The 27,526-nt window shown below is 41.1% G+C and overlaps 1 protein-coding gene and 1 long non-coding RNA gene across 4 annotated transcripts in view; one reads left to right on the forward strand and one right to left on the reverse strand.

The window, feature by feature from the left end:
* Nucleotides 1-2,892: 2,892 nt before the first annotated feature.
* The window catches only part of farp2 (FERM, RhoGEF and pleckstrin domain protein 2), a 30,413-nt gene continuing 5,779 nt past the window's right edge, over nt 2,893-27,526 (reverse strand). Inside the window, exons 3-28 of one of the 3 annotated variants that reach the window (XM_026158127.2) lie at nt 25,546-25,650; nt 22,872-22,914; nt 22,714-22,792; nt 22,227-22,324; nt 21,650-21,764; nt 17,843-17,990; nt 17,645-17,740; nt 17,382-17,545; nt 17,224-17,292; nt 17,015-17,072; nt 16,601-16,859; nt 12,024-12,160; nt 11,651-11,740; nt 10,505-10,638; nt 10,244-10,325; nt 9,916-10,153; nt 9,165-9,295; nt 9,002-9,070; nt 8,821-8,910; nt 8,601-8,621; nt 7,644-7,726; nt 6,904-7,022; nt 6,550-6,713; nt 4,692-4,799; nt 4,458-4,609; nt 2,893-4,374 (exon numbers count right to left, since the gene is read on the reverse strand). In XM_026158127.2, coding sequence (XP_026013912.1) covers nt 4,281-4,374; nt 4,458-4,609; nt 4,692-4,799; nt 6,550-6,713; nt 6,904-7,022; nt 7,644-7,726; nt 8,601-8,621; nt 8,821-8,910; nt 9,002-9,070; nt 9,165-9,295; nt 9,916-10,153; nt 10,244-10,325; nt 10,505-10,638; nt 11,651-11,740; nt 12,024-12,160; nt 16,601-16,859; nt 17,015-17,072; nt 17,224-17,292; nt 17,382-17,545; nt 17,645-17,740; nt 17,843-17,990; nt 21,650-21,764; nt 22,227-22,324; nt 22,714-22,792; nt 22,872-22,914; nt 25,546-25,650 — 2,946 coding nt within the window. In that variant the 3' untranslated portion in view covers nt 2,893-4,280. Of the gene's footprint in view, nt 4,375-4,457; nt 4,610-4,691; nt 4,800-6,549; nt 6,714-6,903; nt 7,023-7,643; nt 7,727-8,600; nt 8,622-8,820; nt 8,911-9,001; nt 9,071-9,164; nt 9,296-9,915; nt 10,154-10,243; nt 10,326-10,504; nt 10,639-11,650; nt 11,741-11,975; nt 12,161-16,600; nt 16,860-17,014; nt 17,073-17,223; nt 17,293-17,381; nt 17,546-17,644; nt 17,741-17,842; nt 17,991-21,649; nt 21,765-22,226; nt 22,325-22,713; nt 22,793-22,871; nt 22,915-25,545; nt 25,651-27,526 lie in introns of all 3 variants that reach the window. The other 2 variants (XM_026158124.2, XM_026158125.2) reach the window with 2 other exon arrangements.
* LOC145424222 (uncharacterized) lies at nt 4,692-8,120 on the forward strand. The gene is made up of 2 exons (XR_013905242.1): nt 4,692-4,828; nt 7,830-8,120. It is a non-coding gene; the product is annotated as an uncharacterized LOC145424222 (long non-coding RNA).

The following is a 27,526-nucleotide window of genomic DNA, read 5'->3' on the forward strand; positions in this document are numbered from 1 at the left end:
AGAGAAGACTTGACATTCAGTTCTGGATTTTAAAGAAACCAGTTTAGAGAAGGCAATATGAGAGAAATGGGATCTCTCTTTCTCGGGCCTTTTAACACTTTTATTGCACTGAAGGCTGAAGGAGTTTGATATTTGATATTAAATATTTATCTGGAAGTTGATAACACTTGTGCCTGTTTGACTTAGTCTGAGAAAGGGCTAGCCTTGCCGTGTCCAAGATAACATTAGCACTCACTAGAGCCATTTTCACATAAAACTATATATCAGATTGTCAGTACAATACTACAAAGTCATTCTAATCTTTAATTGAGTGCACAAAGTGTTGATTTGGTTATTTGTCTAGAGATCTCACAGCCAGAAGTGGCAGGCAGTATCGTCATCGACTGGAGTATTTCCAGTAATGGGACTAAATCTGATTTGTTTCTGGCTACGACAAACAAAGCTTGGTTCACGTCAAGCGTCTTGTCCAGCTCAGCAAGAAAACAGGTTGGCACACATTTCTTACAAAAGTAAATGATTCCTTTAAACCAAATAGGGGCTGGGTGGTGGTGGACTCACAGCTGTTGTTGTACATTTCACAGGAGGAGATAAGCTCAAAGTCACACGGTGTCCGCCTTTTTCATAATGTACTTCAAATGAGGGAGGTCACTTTTTTATGGGAACCCTCTGTGACACAGTCGTCCAGCACAGATAAGAGTTAGCCGTGATAAAGAAAGCAACACGGTGCACCACTTTACTCAGTTTATTAAGGCAGAAATCAAAAGCTGTAATCTTAGAACTCTGTGTTAATGCAGATAAAGCTTGTGAAGTGAAGAAAATGAAAAAAAAACTTAGCGACAAAGGTAATCAAACAAGAACTAATTCTAAAGTCTTTGGGCTGTAGAGTTTAACTGTTAAAAGCTGCAGTCATCATTACTGACAGCCACAAAGACCCTTCTGAAGTGGAGGCACATTGTTGTCTGAAAAGTAAAGGAGACACGCCTTCACCACTCCCCAGCAGAAAAATGTTTGAACACATCAGCTTGGCAGACGAGCAGTATCAGCATTTCTGGGGAAGACACCACACCCACTGCTCAGTGCTGTTTGGACAAGCCTGAGGAATGCCCTGCTTTGTTTATGACTGACTGGCATTATTTTCTGCAGATCCTCTGTAATACATGAGACATAAAAAAAAAAAAAAAAAAACTCCCCAAACTGCGAGTCTCACCCTGAACAGGGAGAAGGCTGATTTCTCTTATCTTCAAAATGTCCAGCACAAAGTGTGTACATTTTACCGTCGTTGTGGTTCAGGTTATGCAAGCTGTGCAGATCTGATGCTATTTCTCAAGTGAGCAGCAGTCTCGTCAACACTGCTGTACAGTCAGGTGTAAAGTAAAGGCTACACTTTTTTTTAAATAATGCAATAACACATTTATTTAGTGTTCCAGCTCACTATTCCTCTTTGGCATTTTCTTAAATATGTTGTTTAACCTCATCATCCTATCTATACATGAGCAAATGCTTAATTTGATTAATGGGGGATGTGGCTCGTTCCTTAAAATCCAAACTATGAAATTCTGCACGTTTCAAAGTCGTCTCGCTCAGCCAAGTCTGGCATAAGATCCAGCAGTTAATATGAGAAAATACATGCCGTGTGGGGAACTAGTTTGGCACGCTAGTTTTAATTTTGTGTGTTTATTTTCTGACTGTCTCAAATCAAGACCAAAACATTTTGTTTTGTACATATAAATTATGTCAGTTCTATAAATGATACCTGTATTTTGAAATTACTCAGTGAAACTTGACACATTTTTCTGTTTGGTTACTTGTGGATAATGTGCACTTAACTAGGCAACATGCAAGTGAAACCTCTACTCATTTCTGGACGTTTCAGTCTCTTCTCATCCCAACACTTTAGATGCTTTTTGTCAGGTTTTATGTACAGTTAAATGCCTCCTAATGTTTTTATATTCAATTTTTACGAGTAGTCATATGTGACCTTAAGGTTTTATCTAATGTTCATTATGTAAAGCAACAGATCTGAGATATTAAAATGTACTTAGACCCTACAAGAAAACCATTATTAGATAAGTTCCACTCTATTTAATAAAGTAATTTCAGAGATAAATGAAGAATTTCTTTCAATGCTTTCAAAAGCTAGTCTGGTCAAATGTTAGTGTTGCATAAAGATGGGCTGACTTTTATAGGAAGTGAAGATTTTGTGCAACTTGTCTAGAGATTATCACAAAGGGGAACTATTATGCTAATTTCTTGGGGGTATTGCAGTAGATTTGCATGATGCAGTGTTAAAAATAATTCAAATTTATCTTGTATTCAGCCTTGGGGCAGCCCCGGAGTTCGTCCTGCATCTAAAATAAATAATTGTGGCCATCTTCTTCCTTCTTTAAAGCCTTTCTTCCTTCTTAACGGCTGGTTTTTGGAAGAGGGTTTTAACAGCAGAATGGTGACTTTGTTTTTTTAAAATGTAGAGCCAAAGCTCCACCTTGGTTTGAGACATCTGTACAGATTGTGCATGCTCTCATACTTACACAGGATTTCTCAGCCATATGAATATGAAGCTCAGGTGGCTGTTTATTGCAGTGATGTGAACTTCAAAGAAATTAACATTTTCAGAAAAAGTAAATTCAGTTGCTTTGAAAATGCAATGTGTACTTTGGTCCATGCTGCTTATCTTGACAGCAAGACCGCTTGCAAAAGAGATTAAGACTTCCTGGTTAAATAAAGATTAAAAAAGAAAAATCATTCAGGTATTTTTAAGTTGAGCATTCACCATTGAAGCAATATACACATGACAGTAAATAAGTTTAGGTCCACTGAACCAAAAACATCTAACTGACGTCTTAAACGTAAAGTAGTAAACGGGCACCAATGTAAGCACAAAGCCACAAGAAGTCTGATTCAAATTATGCTTTATTTGTTAGGTTTTTAAATGGAATAACATGAAGACTACATGAGTGTATTCAGGAGCCTGGCCCTGACGACATCCTACACAATAAATAGGAATAACATACTGGATGTTAAGTGTGCAGCAGAGTCTGCCTCTTACTCGCACAGAATGCCTGATGGTTCGGAGATTACCTCCATCATCACTTTCTCTTTAAGCTCCAGAGGCGGGGAGGGGGAGGGAGGTGCAAGTAGGACTGCACGCTTGGCTTCACCACAAACACACACACACACACACACACACACACACACACACACACACACAAAAAATAAAAAAAATAAACACATCACACACAGAGCAACAAGATTCCAGTCTTCTTAAAAATATATAAACCAAATAATACCATGGATTCATGTAAAACACTACACTACTATCTGTGCAGCTCCCGTTCATGTAAAAGTCTGACATGTGGCAAGTCATCCTCAAACAATTACTTAAAAATATGTTCTCTTTAGCTTTTAGAAGGAAAATCTGCAAATTTCACAAAGTAAACACTAGAAAAAAAAAATTGTTGCGCAGCATGTCCTCAAGTAGTAAATCCCTATGGGTCATAAAAACAGGAAACATGAGATATTAAAAGAGAGAAACGTAGCACCAGACTGACCTTAACGCTGCCTAACTAACCAGGCGCATAAAACACAACAGCTCCCTTTTAAAAGTTTCAAACACTGATTGCATTCTCCCACTCAGAGCAAATAAAGCAATCAGGTCTGGCCTCAGAGTATAGAAAAATACTGCCCACAACAAATCCGCTTCCTCGCAGCAGCGTGAATTCCCTAAAACTTCCCAAATCATCGAGTCTCCCACTTGCTTCAGCATCTCATTACCTTCCCGTTCACCTCTTCCTCACTAATGCCCTCAGCGCTTTCAAAGTACAGTTTAGAGAGCACATACAATTTGCAGTACCTTCATTCCCCACATACTGTATTTCATCTGTATCCCAGTCAGTCCCGGTACAGTACTGTACCCAGTAAAGCTTCAGTCCTTCAGAAAACCTGAATTTAAGCCCTTTGTGTTGGTCCCATAAAAACAGCATCTCCCATCAGTCTATGCGATCAAAGAAACAAGAGCACAACATATGCAGGAAAAAAAAAAAAAAGCTCATAATGTACACCTCTCCCTTTCATTATATCCTGTATAGTGGGACAAATGTTACCATTTACATCATTAATCAAGCAAAATGCAGAGACCATTAGAATCAAGAAGAAAAATGTTAACACTTGAAACTGGCAGTATCTTTCATTTGTTAATGTTTAAATGTCTATTTCACATAGAAATGACACCGACAAGTCTCTGATGCCCCAGAGGCCCAGCCTCCAGATACACGACGCTCATTTCAGTTTCCGTTGATCTCCATGGGACCTCCTTTAGGTATGAGGAGGCTCATCCTGCCTGCAGTGCTGGCTGCACTTTTGATCACCTCCATCCATCTGTGAAGAGCAGACATGCTACTGTAATCTGATGGATGAAGAACTGCACGGTTGGAGGAATCAACTGACCTGAATCAACTTACCTTTCAAAGGTGTACTCGCTCTCTGCTCTGAAAAAGTATACGTGAGACTTGAACTGAAGTTTGAAGACGTACTCCTTGTGAATGCTGTCCGATTCCTCGGGCGTGCTGACCGTGTAGCCGAGCAGTGGAAGGCTAGCCAGCGGGAAGTCGTCCTGCAAACGAGACATCGACAGACACCTCAGTGACGTGCTTTTACGTGGGCTCGATCTTTGTCACAGATCTATGAGGGCTGACCTGATGTGTCTTATAGAAGAACAAGCAGAAGTTGGTGAAAACGACCCAGAGTTTCTGCCAACCGTTACTGTTCTTGAACTTCCTCAGGAGGTAACCCGAGAGCTGGTTCTACAGAGGAAAGAGGAGAAAGGAACAAGGTTAGACACTGATGATTGCTAAAATTAAATGGATTTAATGCTGGAGTTTAAAGTTTCATTCATGTGATCTGTAGATAATGCATGTTTGTGTGTTAATTCTAAGGTGAAAGAGTTAATGCATGCTGGCGCTCTGAAGGTGGAGTTTGATCTGTAGTAATTATAACAGTAGTTTTGTTTTGCTCATGCACGTCCATGTGATACACGGCCTCACTAACCCTGCGTTTCATCAACAAGTGGTTGTAACTCGGCTGTTTTTGCTAATGTGCGTCTGCGTTAGCTGCCAAGAAGACTATTCAGTTTGTTCACCATTACCATGGTGATTTAACCAGGTAAAGAGAGACCTTCCTGGCACAGTAAACTCTGGCTTGCCAACACACAGCCCTCAGCTCTGATTTGCATCTAAAAATTTGAAACCGCCACCATCTTAGTCCAACCGAGGAGAGATACAAGCATGAGCATATCAGTTCTTGCTTAAACTCTGATTCAGATTTTGATTTACAAAACCCAAACCTTAAAAAACAAACCATTTTTGCTTTCATGCTTCTGTTAAATTTTTATATAATTCTATTCAGTACACTAAGGAGTCTACCCAACAGGGAGATTAGCCGTGGAGCTGTTTTTCTTTCTGACACTTGGAGACTGAAATAAATATCTGGCATTTTTAAAATGCTAAAACACTTTTCTAGTTTTCCTGACCAAAGTGCTTAAAATTTCATTACCCAATGTGAGGCTCAAACACAACCCTTGAATAAAGAGTCTCAAGCTCCACAGCCTGAGGTAGCCTGGCTCCTTCGCTCTGCTTCCAACTTCTCAATCTGGTATTTAAAATATATGCATTTTCCGTTCTTCATTATCTAAATGCTCGTGTTGCCTTCATTTTTGCGTGCTTTACTTCTAATAATTCTTCTATTTAACATTATTTGTTTTGGTAGGAAGATCCAAACTGAAATGGAGACTTTAATTTGTTTTGAATGCATCTCCTGGGACACAAAGTAGCAATTCTAGCAATAAATTGACAAATAAGATGTTTGTATTTCTTGGAATTCCAACATCACTCTTCATCAATTCTAACTCTTTATGACTTTAGGGAGGGAACACGGTCACTGTGTAGCTCAGTATTCTCTTTCGGGTCAGTGGATCGAGTACCTGGTTCATGCGGAGGTAATCAGTGAGAGAGAGGTTCTGGTTTCGGTACCAGCAAACATGTGTGATGGTATTTGGTCTTTGGCCCTGACCGAGGAGATAGCGAGGAGGAAGTTCTGGTGAGATAGCCGGAGAACCGAAGACTGGAGGAGGTTGAAGAGAGAGAGAGAGAGGCGGGGAAAAAAGGAACAAGAGGGTGCAGAAAAAAGTGTTAGCATGTTAGCTCTGAGAAGTGGAAAGAAGAGCATGTTAGGAAATCCTTCAGGTCTGTGGGGTGAAAAGCCAGTGTCAGAGGAAGGTTCTTGCATGCACATAAAGAACAGAAGATGATCTATCAAGGAGAAATTGACTGTTAGAGCCTTAAAGAACTTAAAATGGAAAAAGGTGGAAAAAATGAGCATTTAAAAAGGCGTTAAAGGGTTCAGAAGAAAACAGAATGCAAAGCCATTTCCGCTCACTCCACTGATGCTGGTATGAAGATGGGAGGTTTGATGTACGTGCTGTTGGTGTGTGTCGTGTGCATGCTGGTGTATGTAAATGGCAGTGTTTGCATGTAATTTGGGGCAGGGGAGGAGTACCTCCACAGCCAGGCTGTGGTCAGACATAGACACACTGGTGTTGCGATGCCAGCACACATGCATGGTTGTGTTGGCACGGTGGTGCGTCTGCTTGTCCAGTGAAGTGCGGGAGGAGTTCATGTCATCCTCAGACTCCTGCTCCAGAGAAACCTCGTCGGACGACCCTAAGGGGGGAGGATGGAGGACAGGAAGTTGTGTAGAGGAGAGGAGGGGGAGGGATTAACAGTACGTTTGGGGTGTTTGTGTCCAAACGGGATTTTCTGCTCACTAAGCTGAGAAAAAACTCAAAATAGCCACAAAAACACACATTTACACTCAAGGCTGTGTAGGTATCGAGTTTAAAAGAAAACTTACGGTTGGAGCGATCGCTGAGTCCAGCGTCAAGAAAGATGCTGGATTTCTCTTGAGACTTCTTGGCCATGTCGATAGCCAAGTTCAGATCCTCAATCCACTTTCCCATCTCCACTTTAGAGCTGAAATCACAAACAGACAAATTACGGCGTTGCGGACACATTTTTAGAGAGAACTGAGGATGATGTAACACATTATTGGGATACTTCCAGTTTATTATAACAGGGTTCTTCGTTTCTGTGCTTTTGGCCTGAATTTGTAGAGATTTTAAATCAAGACCATAAGAACTTTAGAGATGTAAGAATGTGGTGATGTGGCCAATGAAGTCTGACAGGCCAAAAATAACATAAGCCACTTTACTTTGAGGAAAAACCCACCAAGTATTCAGACTACTATACTAACAAGGGCAGGTCAAGGCAAACCAGAAACATGACTCTTATACTGATGGAAGTTTACAGTGGATGGCTCAGGTAATGATGTTTATATTACAGTGAACACACATATTTATCACTCGTGCCAATAAAAGGAGCAGTATTTGACTGGATTCAGGCACCTGGTGTTTGCTGAAGGTTCACTTAGAACACCTGTTTGGATCTGCATTAGATTTACTTGCATTTATTTGATGTTTATTTGTGATGGTAATAATTACATGGGACTGGAAGTACATGATACACACAAATGTGCTGTTCACTGCATGCACAGTCACATGCCACTACTCCAACTTCTCCCCTTCCTAGTCTTACCTGGCAGCCACCACAATGGTCCTCTGAGCAGAGTAAATGGTGAAGCAGTGAGGCACCGACCATTCATTTTCACTTTCTTCTACCTATAAGCAGAAAAAGGAAACTATTAAAAGAAAGCAAAAATGCAAGCTAGATGGAGGAAACGGGTGAAATCCAAATAATGTTCTTCACCATGAATGGTTTCAGATCAGGAGCAGAAAGGGAGAACAAATGTAAAACGTCTGGAGTCACAGCGAGACCTGGGAAAGAGCCTCTACTGAAGCATCTATGTGTCTGGAGGTAAACTGTGGTGTGGTCATCTTATCTTTCATATCCTAATGATATCCATGTGTAAGTCAAAACACACATCACCGTGCCCTGCTGATAGTTCACCCTTGTATTTATTTGTATAGAATTATGAGTAGTTATGACAGGCAGAGGCCGACATGTCTGTGTGTCTTGAGTAAACACTGTATATTTAATTAAAAAAAAAAAAAATGGATGTAGCCATTAAGACATCACCCATTGATTTGTGATCATTTTGGCAGTCACCACCTCAGTGTTTTGAACCTGTACAGATGATGGAGGGGTGGATCTGACTGAGAAACCAGCAGAAACTTCTCCATCAAAGTCGTCACACTGAATTATTCTTCAAGTCTCAGTTCAAGTAAAATAGCTGATAATTTAGTAAACATGTGTATTAGGTACACAGGAGTGAGAAGCAGGCTCATTTTCTCAGATTTCTATGCAGCATTACTTCTTTTTGGAATCAGAATCACTGCCCCCTGCTGGCCATTAGAAAGAATGCAAGTTTAGGCTTTAAACATTTGCTTCATGTTTCAAAAGCTGAGGCTATTTCCATTTCTTTTTATATGGAGTCTATTGTCTTGAGATGAGCTTTTTGCTTTTTCTACATGGGCATGGGAGGAAAGAAGGGTCGGTTTGGGCATCCAAGCTGGCAGAGCTCAGAGGACTTACCGGTGCATCCAACACTATGAGCTGCAGCCAGAAGCAAAGCAGAGACATGTAAAGTTAGGAGACCCTCACCCTCCCTTCTCAACACTTTGTGTGTCAGAAGAATTGGAGTACCTGATTATGAGATGTTAGCTTTTGTGTAAACCTAACTACAGAGTCTTATTGGGAGCTTTAATGGTTAAAACAGGATGGCAGAGGTTAAGAGAAGAGACTGCAGACTCACTATCATGCCATGAAGGGGCAGCTGTCCATGGACTTTGAACTGATTGGTTGCTGTAACACCTTTGCTTGTGTAAAGGAGCATGTCAGAGAACTGAAAAGACATGAAGGCAAAGATTAAAAAGTGCTAACAATGATTAGAAGCTTTAGACGTTAAGTGGAAGTAGATTTTGTTTTTAACTAACCAGGAAAAACATCCTCTGCTGTAGCCCCTTTTTGGTGAGCTTGTACAAGCACCCCTCTCGAATGAACTCCTGTAAAAAAAAAAAAAAAAAAAAAAAAAAAAGACAACCTTGTTAGATTGTATGCACTTATTTCCTGCACTTCGCTCTGTGCCACTGCACCCACCCTGCCTGGTGCAGTCAAGTTCTCGATGCCGATCAGGTCTCTCTGCAGCTCTGTGAGCTTCTGGAAATTCTCCAGCCGGATAAGACTGCTTTGAAGCTGAGTGGCTATCTCCGCCACTTCCTTCAGAGCCTCTGTATGGGAAGACAAATGAATAACCAGAAGATGATACATGGCAGACTTATCACATTCCTGCTACAGTGACGACCAAGTAAAGTGGAAATGATTTTCCACATGAATACCGTTTCCTTTGAAAGTTTTAATATTTCTCTTACACATTAATATATGATGTATTAATCTTGTCTCAAAGAATGAATAAAACTAGACTATTTCACTACAAACCTGCTTGTGATAACACTCAAAGATAGTAAATATACGGAAGCATTTCCAGATTAATAGCGTTAGTCGTAGCGTTTTCAGTGGGAGAAACGTTTGTCACTCATCCAAGCGTCTTTAGTGTCAGCTGACTGCAGCTTTCCCCACCTTATAAACTGTACATTTTCATAATTCATATTATACAAATGTACTACATATTATATAATGCATATGCAGTGAATAAACTTGTGAATACTTTATTGGGTGAAAGTAAGCGGTCTTCACCAGAGGGACAATGTGCTCTTGCTGCATGCTACCATTTGCAGTTCCCTTGCTTACTACTAGTTGATGCATTCGAATGTTACAAAGGACTGATGCTGTGAGATGGTGGGGTATTATCATCACCGTCATGACGTAAAAGAAGCTTTAGAAAACTCACCCTTGCAGTCGTCATAATCGCGGTGGGCAGGGGAATAATGCTTGCACAGTCTCTCCAGGATTAGCTTGTAGTGCATGAGTCGCTGGATGGGCTTGAGCAGGAATGTGTTGAGGGGCAGGTAGCAGACCTTCTGCAATTCAAACTCTTTGTAGACTGTCTCCAGCTTCTTCAGCCTCTTGGAGGCCTTCTCCAGCTCTGTTAACACTTCATCGTGTTTCTGTAGATAACTGGTGAATTCCTGGAGACCAAACGAGACTCTGGTCACTCTGTTTGTCAGCCAATTGTGAAAGAATAAATAAACATGTTAAACTAACTGAAGTTGTCCTACCTTAAGGGCACACATGTTCTTCAGCATCACGTCGCCAATCCTCTGGTAGTCTCCTTTGACATGAGCATTTGAACGCCCCTCCCTTAGGAAAAAACAAACAAAAACATGTACGGAGTTTCTTATTAGTGAAGCTCCTGCCTGATGAAGTGGTGTTTCTCTCACTCTCAAACACAGAACTTTTTAAATTGCAATGACGTCACTCCCCAGTTACAAAATCCAACTTCCAAGGTACAGTGAACACCCACAACCAGAAGCACCTACCAGAGAGCCAGTCTCTGGTCCAATTCCTTCAGGAAACCTCGGTGGAACTCGTAGATGGGGTCGATGTTGGAGAACAGGAGGGTCATCAGGCCTTCGGGCATGGCGTTTTCTTTGATCACAGCACTACGGAACCACTGGGAATAGCCAAACGCAAAAGTCCCGTTAGTACATGGGTGTGAATGAAAACGGCAAGTCTGGTTTAACGCTTGCTGATGCTGAAGAAAAGTGTCCCAACTCTTCTTCACAGCGTCCTTCCCAAAAGCAAATCTCGTCTCTATGTAGTTATTTAGGCAGCAATTCTGAAGGAGGATAAACTTTATGTCTCAGTAACCATGAAAATACACTGCATGTGTTGAATCCCCAGTGAAACCTGATTGCAAAAAATTCAAGTTTAGTAAAATTTGCTAAGTTTGCATGTGCAAAGTTTCATCACAGCTTCATTAACCATCAATCCAAAGCACTGCTCACGCCACCAGAGCCCTGAACAAAGGCCATGCTAATTCACACTATGCTAGAAAAAGTACATGTCGACTACAAGCATAAATGCCTTTAAGGGGAGCAGTGTTACAACACATCTGGCTTTCTGAGATTTCATTCTGATGCCAGTGTCCGTCTCTCTCTCGTCATATATTGGTACAGAATTAAAAGCATGAGGATTTTATTCCAAAACTTGACATTCAACCTATGAAAGCACCTGACGCTGACTCACTATACATTAAGGAGAAATGGGAAAGAGTGTGTTCGTAAGATTAGCCAAAACTATTCTACAAACAATGGTATGGCATTTAAAATAGAAGGCCTTTTATTTCTTTATTGGACTTCAGAAAATATAAATTATAGGGTTTGATGCCAGTTTCGCATCTTAAGGACTGAAGGTTGAATTACCCAGTAATATAAAAACATCCAAAACAATTAGCATCATCAATATGCAACACACTGAGTTAAAACTCAATTTTACACATGGAAACACTGCATGTGCATGTATTATGCAAAATGATATCATGTTAATAGAAGTTCATACATGCATGACACAGCAGAACTGCACAATTTCAGATTGATTACCCATTTTTGCTCCTACAGCTTTTGTTTATATATTTTTTATTGATTTTGTCCAAATGTCCTTAAAGTTTCAAAAGAAAAACTTACCACAGTGATGACCTCGAGGTCCTTCAGGTATGTTCGCTCTGTGGTCAGAATCTCTTTGGCAATGAAATAGGCCTTATCGGTGGGATATCGCTGCGGTGAGAGACATCAGTTAACACTCGTGCTGTCAAAAAGAAAACTCAAAACTTTTAAGCAAAACTAACTTTCCCTCCACTGAAAAACCAAACAAAACAAACAGAACACCCCCCCAAAAAAAACCTCCCATCCCATTGTTAATTAGAGGGACTGAGTGAGTGAGTGAGTGTGTACTCTGTGCTTTAGGGTTGTGAGGCAGGTTGTTGGAAGGATTGGCATGTAAGAGGTGTACCTTCCTCCTGCCTTCCTCCTCCTCCTCTAGCCTGGCATTGCTGCCCACCTCGCTCAGGATGGGGCTTTGCAGGGGCGACGGGGTCTGGCCCGGCAGGCTGAGGTTCGACATCTGGAAGGAGGGCGACAGGCAGAGGGGACCTTTAGAGGCGACGGGGGAGAGCTGAGGGCTGTCCACCACTGAATCTGTGGAAGAGGGAAAATTAAAATTATAAAATGCTTATCTTTATATCACCTTATATTGTGTCAGATTTCAGTAAAAGGATAAAAACAAAGACGGGTTAAAAAACTAATTATACAGATTAAACATGAGCTTTTCAGGGCAGAGCTTAAGACAACCAAGACCTCTGCGTGTAGTTGACCTCCTTCAGAAACCGTACGCAACTATTAAAATTGATCTTCATCCAAACCATTTTTTCCACCCCTAAATTATCTCATTTCCTATTAAAGAAAAAAACAAAGCCACAGATTCTAACAAATCCAAGTTCATCACACACAAGCCACAAATAAAGGGAAGGCAACAAAGGCAAGTAATAGTTCCCACATTTCCCCCCCCCCTGCCCTGGTTTCAAACGCCCTCTACGAGGAAGACAAACAGTAAGCTACACAGGCTCGATTCACGGCAGAGAACCGGCTCTGCTGCTTTTGTTCTGCACAGAAAATCAGGAGACAAAACAAGAAGATGAAACGCCAGGTCATTATCTTAACAGAGTCATGGGTCACCACAGCTGTTCTTCCACTTCTATTAGAGAGGGAAGGGGGGGGGGGGGGGGGGGGGGAGGCTGGGAGGAGAAAGAAAAAAAAAAAGAAAAAAAAAGACCGCTCCACGACTCACTACTCGACCCGGAAATAATTGCTCATGCAAAGAGTTATCAGGAATGCGGCCTGTCTGGAGGGCAAACAGTTGTTTATAGTTTATTTGAAGTGCCCCCACCACAGGGACTGACACGAGGGGAGGAGAGGGAGCGGACGTCGGGCTCCACAGCGGGAGGATGGGGGGTTTGCTGTGGAATGACTTGGCACAAGGCCCGTCCAAACAGAGAGCGCGAGCACACACACACACAGCTGGAATTAGGTTGAGGAATCTTGTGTACAAGTCCGACCCAACCCCCAACAGCATGTGCGTCTGTTGCCTCAAATATGACGGAAAACTGCTGTATATCGAATTCTTCCTCTAATAACGTTAGCAGGATCCCTGGAGTGTCATGCGATACACTCTGAACACACCAGGGAGTGGTGTCAGTGTAGGATATTAATGAGTCAATGCAAACATTTTGGCTGAATGACAGATTTGTGCGCAATAAAAAACTGATTTGTAGTTGTTCCTGCAACTAAAACACCGTCAGGATACAGCAGCAGATATATTATATGCAACATACGTAAACTTCATCCTCCACGTTCTTGACCATTAAGCTAATATCCAACACCAAAAGGGTTTGTGTTCCACCATTACTACTCCTTTTAGTTTAATCTGCAACTTTAAAGAATTTTAAGTCTGACATTCATGGTACCCAAAAGTGATTACTTTATTCTTTAAAGTAAAAACATACAAAACATTAAGTACAGGCTGTTTATGATTAGTAAAAATATACATGTTCAGGATTAAGGTGTGATTACTTTGTGTCTAAGTGCAGGTTAGCTGGTTATAATTGTCAGCTAGTCGTTAATGAAAACTTTAGTTAAGTGGGAAGAATCACATGGTAGAAAAAAATAAAAATAAAGAGCCATCAAGACAAATCCTCCAGATCAGAAAACTCTGAAGCAAAATACGATTACTCCATGGTGACACAGAAACACCCGTCCACACCCGTGACTGCAGAGTCTGCAGAAACACTTTGGGTGTGTTTTGCCCATCCTTCAAAATGACAATGAGGACAGATGAGATTTACCCATCTGATGTCTACTGATTACAAAAAAATAAAGACAAAAAAAAACTGCATTGAGGTGCAAGTGCTGCACACAACAAAGGAGATTCTGTAAAATGTACAGAAAAATCAAGTAGAATTGAGTTCGGGCACATTAAAGAGATGAAAATCAAAGCTTGTATCATCGTCATCTTAGTTGGGTTAAATGTAGAATCAGCCCTTACAAATCCTTACACCAGATATATCTCAGTCGAGCAAACATTACAGGGAAATATTCTGTCCACACTGATGTGTTAATAACCCGAAATGCCTGGATTTTTCCTATAAAATTACTTAGAAATGTGCAAAAAAACCCAAAAAACAACCCTGTTTCCTAAAAAAGTTATCAAAAGGATTTCCTGTAAGTTTTTAGGTCTGATCAAATGTTTGAAAAGGTGCTTCATTGCTCTGCTTTCATTTGTTAATCAAGAAGTTTAAAACACTAAAGCCTTACATACAAACAGGTGATACATTCATTCTGTAGAAAGTGGTGCTAACGGCGCACTTAATGGCTCATCAGTACACCGTTTACATTCTTTTTTTTTTTCATGTTGAGCTGAGTTAAAATGTTAGCTGGTGTTGGCTTTCTAAAAATATAATTATATAGACATTCTAAACCTATCAAAACAAAAGAAAACTACCACAGCTGGGGATTTTGGGATGTGAACAATGCTGACTTTCGCCAGCAGGTGGCAGCAAGGTACAAGTGGGGCAGGGAAAAAAAAAAAGACTTAATGGCATGCCCTGTGTTTTTTTTTTTTTTTTTTTTTTTTTTAAAAAGGGGGGCTTTAATATTCATTTGAACAGGGACTAATATTGGTTTCATTTTTCAACCCTGAGATTAGACACAGATTACCATCTACCAGAAAACTCTACACTGCCCAGTAAGTGCCAGATATTATTTTTAAAAACAAACAAGTAGTTAAGAAGTTAAATGCTTGTTAAGTACTTTAAGTACATTTAGCTCATTTTTATTCCAACCTGTAGGTCAGGACAGAATTTTTTTTTTAAAAAGTAGAAAATTATTAAAAATTCTGCATTACTTACAAGCTTAAATTATCTGAAACCATCATCTCAAGTGATCAACTTTACACACAGAAGAATAACTTTTCCATTAAACACTCACTATTCAAGTGGAAGGTAATTTGGATAACTTGTCCTATGCTAATGCGTACATTAGCGTTTTAACAGGAGTCATGTTGTGTCTTAAAAAGATAAAGCTTCCAAAATAAATGCTTTTTTCCAAAATGCATTTCAATATTTTCTCTTAAAAGGCTAAATGTTACAGAGAAGACAACTGTAAAAGAGATGGCATTCGAGGCTCTCGTAAAAATAAGAGCCAAATTCCATGAGAAGATAGGAATGATGTTAAAAATAAAAGAACCTCCTCAACCAGACAAGGCAGGAAATAAAAGCTAAGATTATAGCACTGCCTGCAACTAAAGTTGTGTATGGGGAAGGTCAAAGTGAAATGATGTGGTGTCTTCACTGAGAAGCCTCAAAGTTCAGGTGATGGCGATGATGATGAAGAAGAACCCATCTTTTTCAACAACTACAAACATCTTTTAAGTGCTGGTTCAATGGTGAAATGTGCCGAATTATGCTTCAGTAGGAAATCTGCCATGTAGCCAAAAACTCCTCTTAACCTTTCACATAACCAGACGTGCACCTCTTGAGAAATGCAGCCCGCAGAGACTGATGTGGAAGGTTATGGTGTAGGGTTAAGAGGAGTTTCCGGTTACCACACAGATTTCCCGCTGAAGCATAATTCAGGTAATATAATGTCATCTCTACATTTGGACAGCCCTAGACTGTCTTCAAGTGCTTTACATTTTAACATGTGGGGATCCAGAGGGGTCTGCTAGTGTCAGAGCCTGCAGATTGTGACACTGCAGGAGGAACCCCTCGATTCCACTGTTTCCCGTCAAAGGATTGCTATAAAATAGGTTCTGCTCAGGGGGAAGGACGCTGTCAGAGCCCCAGTCGGAGTCTGAATCTGAGCTACCATTCCCTGAACCCTCTGTGGCAGTGGGCGGGTAGCTGAGCTGCTCCAGCTGCTCCACCAGGTCACTGAACTGCACCGCGGAGCTGCTCTCCGAGCGCACAGAGTACGCTGGGAAGTTGACCATGGAGCTGGCCTCCGACTGGATGTCAGACCCAGGCAGGCGAAGCGAGGAGGTGTCAGCTCCTCCGTAGCCCGCTGACATGGACTCCCCTGCAGAGCTGAGCCCCAGGTTATCCAAGGAGCTGCACTCTGAGCGGTTGTTAACCAAAGAACTAGTCTCAGAGTGACCTACAATACTGTCAGGGAAGGGATTGGGGTTCCCATTCAGATCTTCAATTCCCACACTAAAGAGCCGGTTTTTGCTAAGCTCAAGTTCCTCCATTAAATCAAAGTTATCTACTTTATCCTCCAGCCCATAAGAGTAGGCCTCAACACCCCCGGCATAGAAGGAAATCTCAGTGGGATCGTCATCAATGAACTCCTCAGTAACCTGCAGTGGTGAGCTGGACAATGAGAACATGGGGTTCTGTTTAGTACGCAAAAGCTCTGCCTCAAAAGCCTCAGGTGTAAAAAACCCCGTCCTCTTCCCTCCACCCCACTTGGCCCCACGCTCATTATCCTCATTGCCATTTTTGGAGGGCTGTGACTGAGCAGTGCCACTCTCTGAACACACAAACAAGGGGCTGCAGTGTCCTGCTGCCTGATTGCTGGGGGCACCTTGAAAAGCGTAGGGTGACGGGGAAGTAGGCTTGATGGGCTCTTCCTTCGGAGGGCTGGGGGGTCTGGTGGCTTGCAGAGGGGACTGAAGCTGCTGCTGCTGAGAAGGTGCTGGAGACTGACTCAGTGCGGTCAAAGGCTGGGGCTGAGGTTGGCGTTCTGTTAGCGGGAAAACGCTAGGGATGTGCATTGACTGGAAAGTCACGGCTGCGGAGGAAGACGAGCCCGGGAACCTGAGACTGTCATTGAATGAAAAGCTCTGAAAAAAAACAAAGCAACACAGAAGAGAGACACAAAAAACAAAACAAAACCAGAGAGGACAGCAGAAAGAGATAAAGGGAGAAAAAGATCCGTGTTAGCTTATCCATTAACCAAATCTATGGCTGTATTATCACCACATGTTGCAGTATTTACCTGTTTTGGCACATCGGTTGCGAGGGATCGAGCTGACATTCTTACTTTACTGTTCCTTCTGAAAGAAAATAAGATCTCCATGTCATCTTGTAACAATTACCGTTATGATTTTATGCAGATTTCTCTTCCAGTGGATGCTTAAGAAGAATTAGAAAGAAACGGCTTCTCTTTGTGATAAATTGTGTGTCTAAACTCAAACACACACATACCTCTGGTAAGGGGTCCGCTTTGCTCCATTTTCCCTGACATATTCCACAAGCTGCTTCTGGGTCCTTCCGCTGGCAGAAAGAGTTTTAATTAAACCACTTCAATGTACTAAACCAGTAACAGTGACACATGGCATTATTTTTATGTCTTTAGTCAATACCTGTATCTGAAAGAGGAGCCTCTAGTGAAAAGGACAGCTTTGGATTTGGGCTGTGGGTGGTCAAACAGTCGGAAGAATGAGTGGTACTCAACGCAGATCTTCCAGAAGACTTTGCACTGGTCTCGACTGCCCATCAAAAATTCAAGAGTGTCCTGATGGGGGCCCTAAAACAAAGATTAATAAAAAGCAGAATGCATACAGCCATCTGGTCTCAGTCTCAGTGTATATGAAATCTAAGATTGAAGGACACTGATAACACTTACATGGACTTCTGGGTGAAGCTTGATCAGGAAACGTTTTCTTTTGAAGCTCAGTTTGCGAATCTTGGACCAATTGAAGGTATTTATTTTTGTGTGGCCCTGAGAGAGAAATACAGGTGGAATAAAAGACAGACACAATCATCAGTAACACTGTTAGGATATATGCACAAGGAAGACATTTGGATTTAGAGCAGCAGTCACCTGAAAAACCTGCAGGCCCATGTGAGCGACAGAGAGGTTGATCTTGGTGCCTTCGCGATCAGCTGCTGGGTGGAAGCGGACGCCGTACATTTCCAGTTTACGGGCGATCTCTAGGATCTGGAAGTCTGATTCAGCAGGAGTCTGCCCCCTGGTATCAACAACATAACAGAAGTTATTAATACTCACTGTAACAGCAGGTCCTCTACGTGCTGTTCTTACAGTGCACAGGTGGAAGGGTTCCTCTCAGTGGTCCACTGACAGGTTCAGATTTATGTGCACATAAACAAACCCTTTTTTTGGCTCTACGTTCTGTGTAACGTGCTGGCTTTATACACAGCAGATTTAACAAACAGGAGAAAGATACTATGATGGGCCTAATGTAGAGTAGGGCCCGTCACAGATTTGTTTCCTGCCAAATTCAGTAAATAAAAATTACTGATGTGTTTCAGTGAAGGAACTGAGACCTCCCAAATAATTGCATTAGCACTGAACAAGCTAGATGCCAATTACACCCCATTATGGCTTGTTTAGCACAAAGACAATGCCTCTGTTAATCACAGTCAGTGCTTACACTACAGATTACAGCCAAGCAGCTCAATCGCATTTGTTGCAACAAAATTGGGAGATGAGCTAAAAAAAAAAAAAAAAAATAATAATAATAATTTCAGCACATTGTCAATAGAATCACAGTCACCGACTCAGCCGTGACGCTGTCATTCAATCCAAATGTACAATTTTGATCAGGCGGAAGTTATACTGTAAATGTCAAATTTACTGATATGAATGTGAAGTTGTTTTGTGTTAACAGTGTTCCCACGTAGTTTCAGTCCTTGGGAACACCATTTTTAGCTTTCTGGCTGTTACCGATTAAACTTGGGTGTTTAAAATAAAAAGCCTAGTGCCAGAGGGCTTAAAACGCTGCTTTTTAAAAATCTTCCCATCCGTGTAGTGAAATGATTAAAAAAAATAAATCATTTTGTAGTATCTCATGTAGTGTTTGTAATTTAGCAGCTTTGAGTTGCTCTAGATCACTTGTATAAACACACCAACATGTCACCTTACGGTCTTGTGATTCACATCTTCCCTTAATCAAATTAACTGTCTACCCCATTAATTTATTAAATTATTTCTCATCAAGTTGGGCAATAATCATCTACAGCATTCAAAGTGTTCGGTTTAACACTACACTATAAATACGTACAGTTAAAGAATAAAAAATAAAGTTACCACATAAAATTGAAACCGAGCACGACAGCATGAACTTTAGAGCGAGCAGCGCGACCTTAAATCCCTTATAATTTCGAGGATTTTAGTTATCTAAAAATGGTGTGATTACAACCAAACAGCATGTTAGAAAGACATATCCATCCAATCATCACAGTCTTCTAATTTTGTTCATCTGTTAAGCAGTTAAATCTCCTTAGGGCCCTCCCCTGCCCTACTGGCCTTATGGCTAATAGACCGGCCAGAGCAAAGGATTAGGCCAGGGAGCTCGTTGCTTGTGCTTCCACGCTGGCAACCAAGGGAAGATTAGCAAAAGTCTTTAGAGCTGCCTAACACACTGGGTTGAAAAGAGTCCCCATTGGCCACAGGATAGCACTGCTTTAGCATGGGAGCCAATGATGGGAAAAGTGGAGTGAGAGGTTTTGTAACACGCTGAAAACTGGGAAAAACCCTCACTGTGGTTTGTTTAGCAAGAACACTCAATAGTCACACTTCATTGACCTCATTACAGTAAACCGTGTTAAACATCATTAAAAGAAAAAGAAAAAAAGTGCACTGCGCCTGGGTGCTAAAGTTTCAAGATCAGTTTTCAGGAAATGACTATTTATTCAAGCTCATCCAGAAACAAACACCTGAACAAATAAACATGTTGAATAAGTCTCCAGCATCTTCCTACATAAGGGCCTTATTTCTTTATAATCGTACAAGGCTGGTTGAGGGCGGTCACACTAACAAATTGTTTTCACACATGAATTTTAAGCTATTTCGGGTGAATATGTGTTTCTTTTTTCTCCTCCCCACATTTACTAGTGGCACACAGCAGGAACTGGCATGCTTGAGAGGAGTTTGCACTGCTGGAAATACTCTGTGGGGCTGTCTGGGTAACGCATGCAGCAGGGACAACATGATTCCCAAACGTAGCAGTGAAGCCTCAAACATGCTCCTCTACCAGATGTTTTGTAGAAAAGTGCAGGGCTACAGTGCAGTGGAAGAATGGCTACAGACAGCCAAACATGAGTAATCACATGGGATGGTTTTATGTAAAGCTTAGGAAGTGACATTTAAACACATTTTTATGCCCAAATAGCTGGAACCCATTTAGAGAACGGGACAAAATAACCAAGAAACTTTATACTCAACATGCTGGAGTGTTTAGTCAAATGCTGAACACTCACAGTGACTCTTTTCAGAATGGTTTATGCATGTCTGAATAAAACCAGGGAGACACAGTAATGCAGAAACTCAGATGTCTGAAAGAAGCAACACTTAACAGGCTGATGCGGGTGTTACAGTTTCCACATCAGCGAGGGACCACTTCGATCTGAGTGACGTAAATGTAGTCATCAAGCAGAGAGCGCAAGGCTCCGTCTGCACGCTCCGTCTTTAGGCAGACTTGGAAAGAGACAATACAACATAATGACTGCTTGCCTGTGGTGACTGCAGCTGTCTGTTTGCAGCTGAGTATAACCCCTGCCTGTCAAACCAACAAGGCTATGCATCCCATGTCTTATATAGGCCAATGGTACATTCCATACAAGATGCATCTGGATTTTTGGGGCTCACTGCTTTGGTTTTGTTTACTTTGCAGAAATGCGTTTCACAAACAGTCACACAGCCTTGATGCGGATTCTGCAACATGTGCTGCAGACAGCACAGAGCGCATTATAAAAACACAGCCAGAGTCCATCTGCTGGAAAAATTGTGCGATAACAGGCTTGCACAAAGCATACTTCTCAGCATGTTTCAATATTAGAACACGTACACGCTGATAACGACAACATGTGTCGCCAGCGGTGAGCTATGATCACCGACTGCTGGGTTGAAGCAGGGGGAAAGGAGCTAAAATGGTTCGTTTCAGATAGACGATCGACTGTAGGGTAACCCAGTACAAGATAAAAGAAACAAAACCTTTTTGCTGTGACTCATGCAAAGCTCCACAAGAAGAAAAGGTCTAAATAAATGAGCCAGTACTACAGTACGTGCTGTGCGTGTGCACTTTTAAGAGGAAAAGCTAAAATCATTTGTTTAATTTGAAGCTTGCATCTCATCTGCCAGTGAAATAAACCCGTGCTATTTTTCATCTACCAGTATGAAAATTCAGCTTCTTATCATCCATACCAATCATGGTATCACAGTGATCGTTTGCATTTCCCCTGCATCCTCACTGCAGGCCAATCTAACAAACCCACAATATGATGGCAATGCCTGGAAGCGACTTCGATGTCACAGTTAACTTGTTTCAAATCGCCTCAACATGTGGTCATCTGGAGAAAATAATGAACTGCATTTATTCTCAGAAGTGCACAGTCAGCAGCTGCATCAGAACAATCTGCAGGCGGCTGGTCTACCGTGAAAGTCGCTACATGACCGTCTGAAGAAGCTGAAAGTCTGGCTGACTTTAATTTTGGTAATGACATCAGGAACAAGGCTCGCATCCCTGTTTACGTTTACAGGTCAGATTCAAGTATTCTGAGTGCGCGAGGAATGCGAGAAAGGAAAGCAGCCATAAACCGAACTACAGGAGTCAGACGGTTAGAGCAATTTGGAAAAGAGGGAGAAAGATTTCACTTAGACAAAACTTACAGGTGCCTGCGATGGAGCTCCATGATCCGTTCTTGTACTTTCTCTTGGTAAGGTAACAGCTTGTTTATCCTCAGGTATTCCCTGTCTGCTGTGTCATCGTAGTCGCCGATCTCCGCTGTGATTTATGGAGAGAAAACGAAGCGAGACTACGCTCATTTCAGGTTTTAACAGATCGTTTCTATTCTTTTCTGACCTGTAGATTTGCTGTTACTTTAGATTATAGCTCACAAATGATTCCCTACACAATTTGCTGCAAATTACCATAAGAATTGCTTTTTGAATCTAGACATTTGCGCTTTCTCATCTGGTCTCTTAATACCATTTTACCATTTTTAAAAACCTTTAAGAGGAGGTATAACACACTGAACCCTGGGATGATTTTTTTTTTTTTTTTTTACAGAGTATAAGAAAATACTGAAAAGAACCTTTTAAGATCTGTGGTTTCTGTGAACAGGATTATGTTCTGAAACAAATCGAGCAAACCAGTTACTAGAGATTTTACAAGTGCTCTTACTACTGCATAATTTAATTTAGTCTGATAACACTGTCGGCTTTAACAAAAACAGAAAGAACTTACATTGGACAAGGTGAGAGGCCAGCAGGGCACCAGTATTTTCTGTGCAGATCAACCTGCCCTCCATCAGATCCCTTTTCATTTGCAGGGAGAATAAATACCTAAAGGAGAGGGGGGAAAAAAGCATGTGCACACACACACACACACACACACACACACACACACACACACACACACACACAGTCATAAGCTAAGTGTCCATCTATTTATGTTCATGAGAAGTAAATAAGCACAAACTAAGCTCATCATGGATTAAGCATCTTTAGGAACCTTAAGTGCCATTTAAACAAATAACTCTTGGAAAAACAACGATCACAAAGTTTTTAACTGCAGAAAAAGTAATTTTAAAGAAGACAAAGCATAACAGAGCTTCTATTTAAAAAAAAAAAAAGAAAAAAAAAGGGGGAAGAAAAACAGAAACCATGTTCCTCCAGCTCCTCATACAGGTAGAGATAAAAGTGATATTCAAAAGGAAATTACAGTCACTGACCGGGTGTACTCCTCCTGCAGCTGACCCGGATCGGGGGGAAAGAATTTCACTGACAGTCTAAAAAGCGTATTTGCTGGTCCTGTAAACGCACAAGCAGATTATCAATGCCCAAAACACTTTATTAGGTGGATTCAGAGCTAAGAATCAGCCTCACTTACTTCTGACTTGTTTTGAAATGGGTTTTGTGGGTTCCAGCCAAACCTAAAGAGAAAAAAATAAATAAAAATAATAGAACATAATGTGAACTATAACTTTGACAGGTGGTGGCAGGATAACTTCAGTGACTCCCTTGTAACACAGCGACTGTTTGCTGCTTCAGCCCCATTTGAAACAGAAGAGAGATGTCACAATGCTGTTGGCAAAACACTGGCTTCAGTGTAGGAGGCTGCTCAAGCCGTACATCTGGGGCTGATTGAGGGAGGAATGCGCTCGATCCAGACAGACATACTGAGAAATTGGTATCAGCTGATTGCTGCCTGAATTCTACTCAATTCCTAGTCACACATGTGCCAGTTTGTATATAAATTTCTATTAAAAATGAAAAAAAGCTTTCTGGTTTCTGCTTCTACTCCAATTCTACTGGCTAACCACACTTGAGCAGGCTTTGGTAAATGGTCAGTGTAGAGCATAAAAGAGGGATTACATTTGCCAAAACATTCCTGAAACCATCAGCTATCATCTGATGTTGTTTTAAGTTTAAAAACAAATAAATACATAAATAAAAACCTGCATTTGACCTGGATATCCCATAGCTACACTTTAACTTTAAAAAATAAAAACTACCCACAAAGACTGACTAGTAGCAATGGGCTGGTCGAGGAATGTCACTGAAATTTAGAAAACATTGGGGACATCAACTATAAGGACAACATTAAAGTTAGCGTCAAGCCAACTACACAACCACTACGCAATCAGTGATGGGTGTGTCGCTCGATACGTGGGCAGGATTACATCAGCAGACTCGCTGATTGGTTCTGGAAGTGTACAAATGCATGTGTAGAAATAATCAGAGGCAAAGTACTGAAACCATATCTATGGGAAACCCAACGAAATGAGTAGAATGCAAGTATTCCAAGTATTGATTTACCAAACATGTAATAAGCAAACCCTTCAAACACACGAGCTTTTCAAATGTGCCAATTTGAGGCTTATTCTCATCTTACTCTGCAGCACTGAATATCTGAGGATTTTGGACTGTTTTCACAGCTTTTTTTGGTACGTCATTTAAAATCCCATGGTGCAGTGGTTTACACATTTGTCTAACAAGCAAAATATGCCCAGATTGATTTTGAGAGGAGACATAAACCCCTTATTGTTGCTTGAGGAAGGCCATCCAGTGTAAAAATCTGCCAAACCAAGCAGGATTTAGAAACTTCAGATATGTAGTGCCATCATGAAATTTGGGGGAGACTACTCCTTAAACAATACCTGAACGCCACTTTGACCATTTTCCCTTCAAAGTCACCTTGTTCACCTGGAGACCTTTTCAGGTTCTGCTACCTTTCTGAAGTCACTCCTGTTTGAAAAGTTGTACATTTTGGATTTCATCCAAGTTCTCAAATGTTGTGCAGACAGCAAACAACAACAACTCTACTTTCATGCCCAGGATCATCGCTGGTGATCAAACTGCAGTCCACAAGATGTTCGTGGAAGAGTCTGCAGTGCATGAGGAAGATTGACGCTATTAACCCTCTCCCCATAAGTCACAGGACTTGTTTAGCTCTGCTTTAACACCCTTTGGCATCTGGTGGAGAAGATTCTATATAAGCAGAAGTAAAACAATCAAACCAATGCTATTCACATGAAGTGCCTCTCATTGACTTCCACACATTTCCATTACAGCCATTAAATGCAAGTTTAATGGATGTAGAGGAGATCAGGTGAGCAACACAGAGCCTCAAGATCAACGAGACTGAACAGGACCTCTGGAGTGATATAGAAACAGCAGAGGTGCACACAGGGGGTGACCCCGTGGGACAGATTAGCCCAATTCAAATTAGTTTTTGGTTTTATGAGTACCGAATTCAGTCCTCACAGCTGGGAAGCTTTAACAAAGCGAATGATTCATGACTCGGATGATTAATCATGAAAACATTTTCCAATTATTTGTTAAACTCTCAATATATTATTATTCTTCTGAGTAAGAGCTTCCTGAACGATGAAATAACTGATGAGGACACAGCAGCTACTCCCAAAAGAATCTCAGTGTGTGCCCTGCTGGGTCACCGATAGTTCATGACATCAGCTGCAGCCAAGCTTCCTTCATACGCTCAGTAAAAATTCACTATGCGTAAAAGATTTAGTTTGTTAATGGAAGAAGCTCCTTTAAAAACCAGACTGCAGAGCAGCAAACGTAGTGTATATTTAAACACTGTATAGTTTTCAGTCCTCGGAAAGCTGAGCGTACATGAGCAAAGAGGCCGGTGCGTCTTATTAAACAACACTGGCCTCATTCTCTTTGAAGAAGATATATAGTGGGCTCCATAACTCCTCTCTGCTGCTTTACAAAAACTGCTAGGTGGTCTTGAATTCCACTTATGTTTCTGGAAGAGTAAAACAATGGAAAGTCTGACATGTGTATATGAGCACTGCTGCCAGACAAGTTAAAAATATTCCAAAGTAATATACTACTCAAGTCCAGAGAAAACACTACCTCACTGTTTGCATTGCTGAAGAAGAGCAACTAATGACTTATAAGTCCATGTTGTTCCCCGAATGCCCATCCTGTTGTCATCAAGCATTTTAAAAAGTTTGCCTCAACCAATCAGTGCACAAGTCAGCTCCTCCATGTCCAATGTGTCCGCTTCAAACAGGAAATGGAGATGTACGTACCCAGTTCATCTGCATGTTCTGAAACTCGAGGCCAAAGTAATCACTCTCTATGAGGTTGCCTCTGTGGAAAACCTCAGAGAGAAGGATCTGTCCAAGAGCCTTTGGCTGAAAGAAAAAGAAGAAAAGCAGAAGAATTTCATCACTATGTCAACACAAAGATTTCAGAAGTTCTGTGACAATAGATCTTATGAGAAGCGAAAGTGCATTGCTTTAAAAGACAAAATATTCACAAAGATTCCACAGATGGAGAGCATCATCAAAAACTAATTTCAACTAAGCCCGAAGAGAACGAGGACACGCTTGTGTTCAAAGCGAGCGCTGAATAAATGCCGTCTGCCTGTGTGGTGCAGAAAATATTCGCAGCTGTAAATGATCCACTCCATTGTGTGTTTTATGGTTGCGTATGTTCCATCTGTCGATTTAAATACTTTTTCTCGACTTGGATGAGTGTCTGAACTTACTGTATTTCGCCGTTTATCTGGGCCTGAGAAGTGTGCATGCGGGAATTCTGCACAAGTTTACCATCTCAATGCTCTGGGGTTTGCTTTCACTAAATGAAGAACTAATTACTATGTATGAAGAACACACTGCACTTGAGGTTTGGAATCCTAGCTTGCGATTTTTTGAGAAAATTATAGCCTGAAACATCTGGTTGTAATGTAAAATAGTATTTTTAAAAGCCTTATAAAAAGTACTGCTTTGCATTGGCTAAAGTAAAGGATTACAACTCAAAGCATGCCAGGAGATTTACTGTAGTCGGTCTTTTCATTACTTTGATACAATCACATGTTCTGCATTCAGAAAATCTATAAATTGCAGGTGAAACCTACTGACACAACATCCATAAATTTAGGAATCTCTTGTAAAATTCCCCCTTTTTCCCCACATTCAAGGTATCTGATTCCAGCTGACCTCAAACGGAGAACAAAAAATGGTGTGTTAAAATACTTTGTCTGGGCTGCCTTTGAGTGCAGGCCAAACATACGATCCAGACAACGTCAGCGAGATTTTTTGCGCAATGACTCGGGAGCCAAATGTAAGGAACGCTTTGAGGTATTTTGTCAATTTGACTCATTCAGTGAGTGCTTCATTAACAAAGTTATTAGAGCAAAACCAAATCTTCCCTGTGGTTAGACAATGTTTCCATACACTAATCCTCATTTCTTCTCAGTGTTCTTGAGGTTTACCATGTACACCTCATCCCGTTACAAGTCGGGGGAAATTCAGTCTAACCAGCAAACAAAGTTTGAAACCACACTGTCAAACAGCTACAATCAGCCTAATCACCACACGATTAATGTTTAGGTTTAATCAAACAGAACTGAGGCCGCTAGTTCGACAAGAAACCCAGAAGCAGTTGGCAGGTTTGACCTGCTGAGGATTATGTTCTCAATGCAGTAGCCATGAGCAAACTATTTAATGCCATCTTCTTTTTCTTGGCACTTTGTCATTGTGTTACTCATTAACCCTCTGCTGGAATTGTGAACGTGTGTTTTAAGAGCACAGTAAGATCAAACTTTGACATGTAGCATTATCTTTTACAGTCAGACAGGGAGGGATAGCATTTTCTCATTGACCCAGCTAGCCTCTTTGCTAGCTGCCAGGTGAAGCCAGGCAGCTAGCAAAGAGGAAAGGGTACAGCTACTGCACATCATTCCCCCCTAAGAAAGTTCTTTCCAGCATCACTGCAGTGAAATTCCATGTAGCCCGCAGATAATATTTTCCCCTCAACCAACTTCCTCTTATGCTGTCCAATTTGGCTTATCTCTCTGTGAAGTCACTGTTTACTTTGTGGGCACACACTTAAATGTTGGCAACCCTGCAGCAGTTTAAGTACAGCTGAAGTATTTTACAGTGGAACAACAAAAAAAAAGAAAGATAAAAGTAGATGTTATGAAAAATGCCTGAATTTAAAAGTTTATAAACTACAAATATAAATTGGCCAATAATGTACCAAAAGCAAACATTTTGGTACAAAAGC

Source organism: Astatotilapia calliptera, chromosome 23 (genome assembly GCF_964374335.1).
Source record: "Astatotilapia calliptera chromosome 23, fAstCal68.1, whole genome shotgun sequence".
NCBI lineage: Eukaryota > Metazoa > Chordata > Actinopteri > Cichliformes > Cichlidae > Astatotilapia > Astatotilapia calliptera.